The 8947-nt window shown below is 39.2% G+C and overlaps 1 protein-coding gene across 2 annotated transcripts; it reads left to right on the forward strand.

The window, feature by feature from the left end:
* Positions 1 to 1174: 1174 nt before the first annotated feature.
* Positions 1175 to 8569, forward strand: LOC132618729 (auxin response factor 6-like). Of its 2 annotated transcripts, none has more exons than XM_060333729.1 (14): positions 1175 to 1788; positions 1880 to 1992; positions 2757 to 2855; positions 2937 to 2993; positions 3066 to 3224; positions 3373 to 3457; positions 3958 to 4048; positions 4626 to 4790; positions 4865 to 4987; positions 5577 to 5652; positions 5806 to 5953; positions 6038 to 7149; positions 7291 to 7481; positions 8150 to 8569. In XM_060333729.1, exons 1-14 carry the CDS (start codon positions 1746 to 1748, stop codon positions 8349 to 8351), a joined length of 2664 nt encoding a protein of 887 aa, XP_060189712.1. In that variant the 5' UTR covers positions 1175 to 1745; the 3' UTR covers positions 8352 to 8569. The 2 variants fall into 2 exon arrangements, with proteins under 2 accessions (XP_060189712.1, XP_060189711.1); XM_060333728.1 differs by having other exon boundaries at positions 1176 to 1788; positions 1874 to 1992.
* Positions 8570 to 8947: the final 378 nt, after the last annotated feature.

An 8947-nucleotide genomic window follows, 5' to 3' on the forward strand; every position in this document is an offset into this window, starting at 1 on the left:
ATTAGTTATTTTAGTATTTATTGTCGATTAATAATAACTCGTGCGACGTCCATAATTAATTAGAACCCTATAACAACGATCTAAATGTATATGTATAACAAGTTTTCAAACTTACTTCGGAGCACTTTACAACCTCTAAAACGACGATCTAAATGTATAGGTATACTTGATGTAATAAGTCGATATTATTGTACACGAAAAAAAATATTAAGTTCTATATAAAATATTTATATTCTGATGTTTTGAAACGTCACTAATTTTCGGTCAAAGTATGGAAAAAAGCTTAATTGAGTTTGATTTCCAAAGAATGGAGGTCGGGGTGTCGGGGGGAGCCACTTCACGCACAGAATCTGTGCATGAAAGGACTAAAGTGTAAATGTACACTTTGATCTTTTTACGCACATAATCTATGCGTAAAGCCTATTTAGATTTTTTTTTTTAACAGATTAGTTTGATTCCAAAAATTTATTTTTAGGTTAGAAAAGTGCGAGCTCTCCTTTTTTACGATTAACTCTTGTTCATTGGCAAATTCCAAAACGAGTGTGAAAGAACAGTTCCCAAACTTAGAGCCCGTTTGGATTGGCTTATAAGTTGGCTTATAAGCTGTTTTCAGTTTTTTTGAGTGTTTGGCTGGTCAGCTTAAAGTCATTTTATGCTTAAAATAAGCTCAAAAAAATAATTGGACCCATTTGACTTAGTTTATCTAAAGCAGCTTATAAGCTGAAAACAGCTTATAGGCCAAAAAAAATAAGTTGGACTACCCCAACTTAGAGCCCGTTTGGATTGGCTTATAAGTTAGCTTATAAGCTGTTTTCAGCTTTTTTGAGTGTTTGGCTGGCCAGCTTAAAGTCATTTTATGCTTAAAATAAGCTCAAAAAAATAATTGGACCCATTTGACTTAGTTTATCTAAAGCAGCTTATAAGCTGAAAACAGCTTATAAGCCAAAAAAAATAAGTTGGATTACCCCAACTTATTTTTTTCAGCTTATAAGCTGCAAACAGCTTTAAGCTGTAAGCCAATCCAAACGGGATCTTATTTTTTTCAGCTTATAAGCTGCAAACAGCTTTAAGCGGTAAGCCAATCCAAACGGGCTCTTAAACAGCATTTCACAATCTTCACTTCTATAAGCTTCCTTAAATTCTTGGGGTCCCCCTTCACTTTTTTTTTTTTTTTTTTCTCTCTTTCCTTCTCTTTCTTCTGTAGCTTTCAATATGTGAAAAGAAAATCCAATCACTCAAATAAAAAGAAAAGAAAAAAGTACAGCTTAGGAGATCTACTGAATAGCCTACTTGAGCTGCTCTCACTCTCTTTAGAGATCTTGAAGTTGCCATAAAGTTGTTTCTTTTACTACTGTTTGCTCTACTTACTTACTTAGTTTTACTTAAGGGTTTCAGGTTTTACTTGTTAACTTCAAGATCTGTTGCTTCTTTCAAGAAAAGGGTATTTAGGGTTTGTTGTAGTTTTGTGTGTTTCTTGATTTTTTTTTTTTGTGAGTAATTGAAGATCTGGGACAAGTATGAAGCAGTTCTTGATGGTGGTGTTTAGTTGTGGAGTTGGGTTTGGATGAGAAATATGGTTTCTTGTTGCTTGGTTTTTGCTTGGGGTGGGGGGTGGGGGTTGTGTTAGTACCAAAGTTTACATCTTTTTGGAGTTTTTTGTACTTTTTGGTGCTACCCTTTTTGTTTTTTTGGGCTTAAGTAGTGAAAAAGTAGTTGCTTGATAGTTTGTTAGTTGATTTGCTGGAATGAGGGTATCATCATCTGGGTTCAATCCTCAGCCTGAGGAAGGTTAGTTAGTTTGTTTGTTATTCCTTACTTTAAGTTGAGCATCTGTTTGTAGTGATTAATGAGTGTGTTTTATGTTTAATTGTAGGAGCAGGGGAGAAGAAATGTTTGAATTCCGAGCTGTGGCACGCGTGTGCAGGACCACTAGTTTCGCTTCCACCTGTAGGAAGTAGAGTGGTGTATTTTCCTCAAGGGCATAGTGAGCAGGTGAGTAGTAGATATTGTAGTTCACAATGTAGCTCATTGAAGTTCAGGTGTTTGATATGGTTGGTCAAGGTTGCACCTTTACTTTGGTTGTTTGTTAGTGGCTAAATATAGTATACTGCTGTTTTTTATGCCGTTAGCCATTCAATTCTCTATAAATTTTTAGCAAACTGATTTTTTTTGTGACACATTCTTTGGGTGTGTTTGGTATGAAGAAAAATGTTTTCTTGGAAAGTGAGTTTCTTACTTATTTTCTAGTGTTTAGTAACTAATCAAACAATATTATCCCAAGAGCATTAATGCATCTAGCAACACACTATGTTTGTGGGATGTGGTGGGAGTGGGAGTTCGAGGGTGGCGGGTGGTGGGATAGTCAAGGGTTGGGAGTTGGGTAGGAACAACGAACTTGGAATGTCACTTATGGAACTTGTTTTTCCTACTTCCATTAGAGAAGTCATTTTCCTCATTTTTAAGGAACTTGTTTTCCTAGAGCAAATGTTTTTCTCCACACAAAACACACCCTAAGTAGCTCCCAGAGTTTTTTCCATGAAACATGGACTTGAGTTTTGGAAGGGGAGCCTTGGTGTAACTGGTAAAGTTGTTGCCATGTGACCAGGAGTTTGAGCCCTGGATGCACGGTAAGGCTGCGTATAATAGACCCTTGTGGTCCGGCCCTTTCCCGGACCCCGCGCATAGCAGGAGCTTAGGAGCTTAGTGCACCAGGCTTCCCTTTTTTATGGACTTGAGTTCTAACTGAAATTTTACAGGTGGCCGCCTCGACAAACAAGGAAGTAGATGCTCATATACCTAATTATCCTGGTTTACCACCTCAACTAATTTGTCAGCTTCACAACCTGACAATGCATGTAAGTTTTTTTTTTTCTGGCTGTGGTGTGATATTTATGTACCTTTCTGTCAGTGTATTCTAAACAGTTTTTAAATTACAGGCAGATGTTGAGACTGATGAAGTATATGCTCAAATGACATTGCAGCCACTAAGTGCAGTATGTCACTTCCTATCTTTTTTCAAATCAGTTTTACTAATAATTTTGTGCTAATGGACCTACTCTATGTAGCAAGAGCAAAAGGATGTGTGCCTGCTTCCAGCAGAACTTGGCATCCCGAGTAAACAACCAACCAACTATTTCTGCAAAACTTTGACGGCAAGTGACACCAGTACTCATGGTGGATTCTCTGTTCCCCGCCGAGCAGCAGAAAAAGTTTTCCCCCCTCTTGTAGGTCCCTTCAACAGAACCCGTCAGCATCTTGGTTTTCTTTTTGTCTTTTTCTTTGTTATGTCTCATCAGGATTGGATTCTGTAGTATGCTTCTAGTGCTCGATGGTGTTTAGCCAACTCATGATGAATGTGTCTTGCTCTGGCAGGATTACTCTCAGCAGCCACCCTGTCAAGAGTTGATTGCAAAAGATCTACATGGGAATGAATGGAAATTCCGGCATATTTTTCGCGGTGAGTTTCTGTGCAGTCAGAGCTTAAAGGGAGTTAGTGTTCGGTAGTTTGTTTCATGATCCAAATGCAACTGAAAGAAGAGAAAATTCTAGCTCGAGATTAGGTTTTTTGTCTACTGCAGAATATGAACTTTAAAGTCGCAACATTGAGCTAAGATGTTTATCCTCATCATGATTACTGACTTGTCCTTCCAATTCAACCCCAAAAGAATACCTACACACACAGTAGGCCGGTGGATGAGTGACTTTAGCTCTGGGAAGCACATTTTCTAGACAAGTGAGGTTGTCAGTACGACACCTCATGCAGGGGCGAATTCTTCTTTACATTGTCCTTCTAAGGGCCTTGAGGAATTCTGCTTTGCCTGTTTCAGCTTTTGCATCTTTTATTTTGAGGTGGAAGGAGTGATTTTAAATCATTGCAAACTCTTGGGTTACTTGCCATGTTTTCATTTGTGAAAATGGCCATAAGCATTACCGGCACTAATTGTTTCTCATGTTTAGGCCAACCAAAAAGGCATCTATTGACAACAGGATGGAGTGTCTTTGTAAGTGCAAAGAGACTTGTTGCAGGCGATGCGGTCATCTTTATCTGGTAAAAGATGTTTTCTGTACCTTCTATTATCTCTTCATAAGATTCCGCTCCACCATCCAAAACTTTCAAATGATTTATATTTTCACAGATAAATTGTATACGTATTTTAAGTGCAGAATCATATTTAACCATATTGTGTTGCTTGCTAAGCCAGCTGCTGAAATATCTTAATATGCTCTTTGTCTGCTTGGGCCGCATGAGTGTGTGGTTCTCTGGTGTTTGTTATGCTTATCCATGTACTCCTCCCTTTAGAATCTTGGAATGCATTTAATTTCTACATGCCTGCATTATGCAGTTGTGAAAAGCTAAACATTGATTGCTGGGAAACTATCTTTATGCCCCCTCATTGAGAATCTTCACGAATTTAGAATTGATTTCATTCTTTTTATGTCAGTGACTTTTATCAGTGACATGCATTCTTCTTATTTGGGGTAACGTGGCTGTGAGCCTGCATCATTTCGGCGATTTGACAGTAATTAGTTGGATAATCATTTGCAATTGAAGGAACTTACTCTCATTTCACCCTCTCAATTCCTTGAGATTTTAACCGTGCTAAAGTACCGTTGCCTTTTATCAGGAATGAAAATAATCAATTGCTTTTGGGGATTCGACGTGCTAATCGTCCTCAAACTGTCATGCCTTCTTCAGTTTTGTCAAGTGATAGCATGCACATTGGTCTCCTAGCTGCAGCGGCTCATGCAGCTGCAACTAATAGCCGCTTTACAATATTTTATAATCCAAGGTAAAAGTTGTTTCTTTTGTTTCATTTGCTAAGAAAGTGGAGTCACATTTAACATTTTAGGTTCATAATTTCAGGGCTAGTCCATCAGAGTTTGTCATACCTCTTGCCAAGTATGCTAAAGCAGTGTATCATACTCGAATTTCTGTTGGTATGAGGTTCCGGATGCTGTTTGAAACAGAAGAATCGAGTGTCCGTAGGTAGGTCTTATCTTCTTGGACTTCCATGTGCAATTTAAAGTAATTTGAATGACAAGTTGACTTGCTGAGCCACTAGTAAAAGGGAGGGACATCTATGTAAAAAGGGCAGACTTTGGTGGGTAGTTAAAAAACATTCGTTAGAGCTTGGGTTTGAAGTCAAGCTATGTTAAGGTGCCTTCCTGAAGTTCTTGTAGGAAGAGAAAAGAAACTTAGGAGATCAAGATATGGCAACCACTCTCATTTGAGTTTATAATGGACATAATTCCCCAATCTTAAGTGGTGATTTTGAGTTCATTTTGAAGGATGCATTGGAGTTGCCAAATATGGCTGTTTGGTTCGTCTACTGAAATAATTGGTTTTCTTTGACTTAGGAACACCAAATTTTGTGAAAACTGTATAGTGTTTTAAATTTTACATTGCTAGCAGCGTGGAAAATTGATTCTGACTTGCTGCAAGCTTCCTCAACTCTCTCTCTCTCTCTCTCACACACACGCACAGAGAGAGAGAGAGAGAGAGAGAGAGAGACACACACACACACACACACACACTCATATGCACACTTTGATCATGTAAATATCTTTGGATTTAGGTACATGGGCACAATTACTGGCATCAGTGATTTAGATCCTGTTCGTTGGCCAAGTTCACATTGGCGGTCCGTCAAGGTTAGTCTTAAAACAGGTGGTTTTGATAAACTATAAATTAATAGATAAACGAAATGCTACGTGCATCTTAGTATAAACTTATAATTTTTCATGCGCCTATTGATGCCTTTTGTATATAATTATAATCTTTTGTAACTGGTCCTGTTGTTGCAGGTTGGATGGGATGAATCAACTGCTGGAGAGAGGCAGCCCAGAGTTTCGCTGTGGGAAATTGAACCTCTCACAACTTTTCCTATGTATCCTTCTCCTTTCTCCCTTAGGCTAAAGCGGCCTTGGCCATCTGGACTACCTTCTCTCCCTGGTAAGGTTTCTGCTTGCTATTATTGCCCTGGGAAACAAGATTAATTTGGTTGAGTTCTAAATTTCACTGGTTCGTTTACCTCAGGTTTCCCTAATGGTGATATGACTATGAATTCTCCACTCTCATGGCTGCATGGTGACATGGGAAATCAGGGGATGCAGTCGCTTAATTTCCAGGGATTTGGTGTTACTCCGTTTATGCAGCCAAGAATTGATGCTTCTATGTTAGGTTTGCAACCTGACATTCTGCAAACAATGGCAGCACTAGATCCATCTAAACTTGCAAACCAATCCCTTATGCAGTTCCAACAAGGTATCCCTGGCAGTTCAGCGTCTTTGAGTCAGAGTCAGATGTTGCAACAGCCTTCTCATTCACAGCAAAATCTGATACAAGGCTTCTCAGAAAACCAGTTAATATCTCAGGCACAGATGCTCCAGCAACAATTGCAGCGCCGTCAAAAGTATAATGATCACCAGCAATTGCTGCAGCAGCCACAGCTTCAGCAGCACCAAGATGTGAACTCGCAGTTTCAACATCAGCAGCAAACCAAGGGCATCTCCAGTCTCTCTCAGATGACTTCTTCTACGCAGCCTCAGCTTTCTCACTTGCAAGCCTTAAGTTCAACTGGTTCCCAACAAACATTTTCTGATATGCTGGGTAACCATGTCAATGCATCTAGTAATCCTTCTATGCAAAGTCTGTTGAGTTCATTTTCTCGTGATGGAGCATCTGCTGTCCTGAACATGCATGAGAATCACCCTCTAGTGTCTTCGTCCTCATCATCAAAGCGAATTGCTCTCGAATCTCAGCTCCCTTCTCGGGTTACTTCATTCGCTGTGCCCCAGCCTGAGGATGTGACTAAGGTCTCAGATCTTTCCTCTTTGTTGCCACCTTTTCCTGGCAGAGAATCTTTTTCTGATTATAGAGGAGTAGAAGATGGCCAAAGCAATGGACTCTATGGATTTACAGACTCTTTGAACATACTGCAGAACGGTATGTCCAACATGAAGGGTAATAATGGTGCGAATGGATCTTTATCTATTCCTTATGCTACCTCTACCTTCACTAGTACTGTGGGCAACGAGTATCCCCTTAACTCAGACATGACAACTTCAAGTTGTGTAGATGAATCAGGTTTCTTGCGGTCCTCTGAAAATGGGGACCAAGCAAACCCAAATAATAGAACCTTTGTGAAGGTGAGCTTCTAAGCTTGTTTGATATACAAATCACCTTTTGTTCTCTGAAAATTGCATAGGCAAACTCTGTTTAGTTTAAAGCTTTCAAAGAGGGAATATTCTGCAGTATTATGTTGTCTCACACTTGCATGTGTCTGGCAGGTTCACAAATCAGGGTCCTTTGGACGGTCACTTGATATCTCCAAATTTAGCAGCTATCACGAACTTCGAAGCGAGCTTGCTCGCATGTTTGGGCTAGAAGGCTTGTTGGAGGACCCTGAGAGATCAGGCTGGCAGCTTGTATTTGTTGACCGAGAGAATGATGTTCTCCTCCTCGGTGACGATCCTTGGCAGTAAGAATCCGATCACTTCCTTTCTTTTACAGGCTTGCTACCATAACCTCCTACCCCCGGCTCTTTTTATTTTTTTCCCGTTTCGGGGGGAGGGGCTGGTCGAATTATAGTTCTAGACCCCATGCATATTCAAATTGTGAGTTTTTAGATGTATATGATATTTCCATCTTGCCACCTTTTAAAATCAGTCTTCTGCTGTGCTGACTCCAATGGATTATGGGGATTCAAGGTTCAAATCCCTGTGGAGGTGGCAAAAAAAAAATAGCGATTTATGTTCATCGGTCGAAGTCTTGATGGATAGAATTATCCACTGTTTGTGTTGGTGGAAGATTGTAGGTACCTGATATATTAGTCGAGCTGCATACAAAATTGGCCCCGATGCAATTGTTATTGCAAAAAAAGGTGGGTGGGGGGGGGGGGGGACTGTTGATTCTACGCATCAATCCCTATCAGAACAGCTATATGAATCCTCTATCCATTTTGCTTCATTTTGAAATTCTTCATTGCTAAGTGACATCTCAAGAATTTTTTCCTTTTGATGAGTATATCTACCGTATTGGGTTATATATGCACTTGCATGTATTTTTTTCATGTGTATTTATTTTAGTACGACTAGTTCGTCCATGTTTTGACCTCTCTGTCGTTTTCACCTCTCTGTCTCGCTTCAGGGAGTTTTTGAACAATGTTTGGTACATCAAGATACTTTCTCCATTTCAAGTGCAACAGATGGGGAAAGAAGGCCTTGATCTTCCAAATGGCGTCCAAGCGCAGAGGCTTCCTAGCAACGTCAATGGATGTGATGACTATATGAACCAGAAGGGCTCCCGAAATACTATGAACGGGATACCATTAGGGTCACTCGACTACTAATTACCAATAGTGACCTGCCTAAGATAATTTGTGTACTATATAGTTGCTGTTGCCCTTGGTTAATGTCTGCAAATTTTTTTTGTACCCTGTTGTGTCAAAATGTCATGTATCTTTTCAACCTAAAGACAAGGGCCAAGTTTCATTTGTAGCTTGTATCCCAGATAATTACACTGTAAATTATTATTGATAAGCCTGTGGAACTACCTTCTAGTGATCAACTCAGGAATATCTTATTAGTAGTAGCCATGATTGTGATTTTGCTGGATGCATAAATTGTACTCTGCGTACTTTTTGTCGTTCTTTTTTAGATTAAATGCCCATTTATGATATATTTGGGAGGGTAAGATTAATTATTAGGGACATCCTTTTGGTCTTGAGATATCAACCTTAAAACAGTTAATTTTTTTTTCAATTTTTGGTTACTTTTTGTTTCAAGGGGGAGGCAGTTGGAAAATTCTTATTTGATAATGAAGTGTAAAACCATGACTTTGCTGAGACAAAATTAAGTCACACGTGATTCCTATCAATTCATATTTCATTTAAGCCCAATATAAATGAATAAAACAATAGGACAAACGTGTTTCAAGTAATTTCAT

The sequence above is a fragment of the Lycium barbarum genome, chromosome 11 (assembly GCF_019175385.1).
Source record: "Lycium barbarum isolate Lr01 chromosome 11, ASM1917538v2, whole genome shotgun sequence".
NCBI lineage: Eukaryota > Viridiplantae > Streptophyta > Magnoliopsida > Solanales > Solanaceae > Lycium > Lycium barbarum.

Coding starts and splice junctions, on each gene's coding strand:
- LOC132618729 (XM_060333728.1), top strand. CDS start 1,746: ATGAGGGTATCATCATCTGGGTTCAATCCTCAGCCTGAGGAAG. Junction 3,225..3,372: donor AAAAAGTTTTCCCCCCTCTT/GTAGGTCCCTTC, acceptor TTGCTCTGGCAG/GATTACTCTCAGCAGCCACC. Junction 3,458..3,957: donor ATTCCGGCATATTTTTCGCG/GTGAGTTTCTGT, acceptor TCTCATGTTTAG/GCCAACCAAAAAGGCATCTA.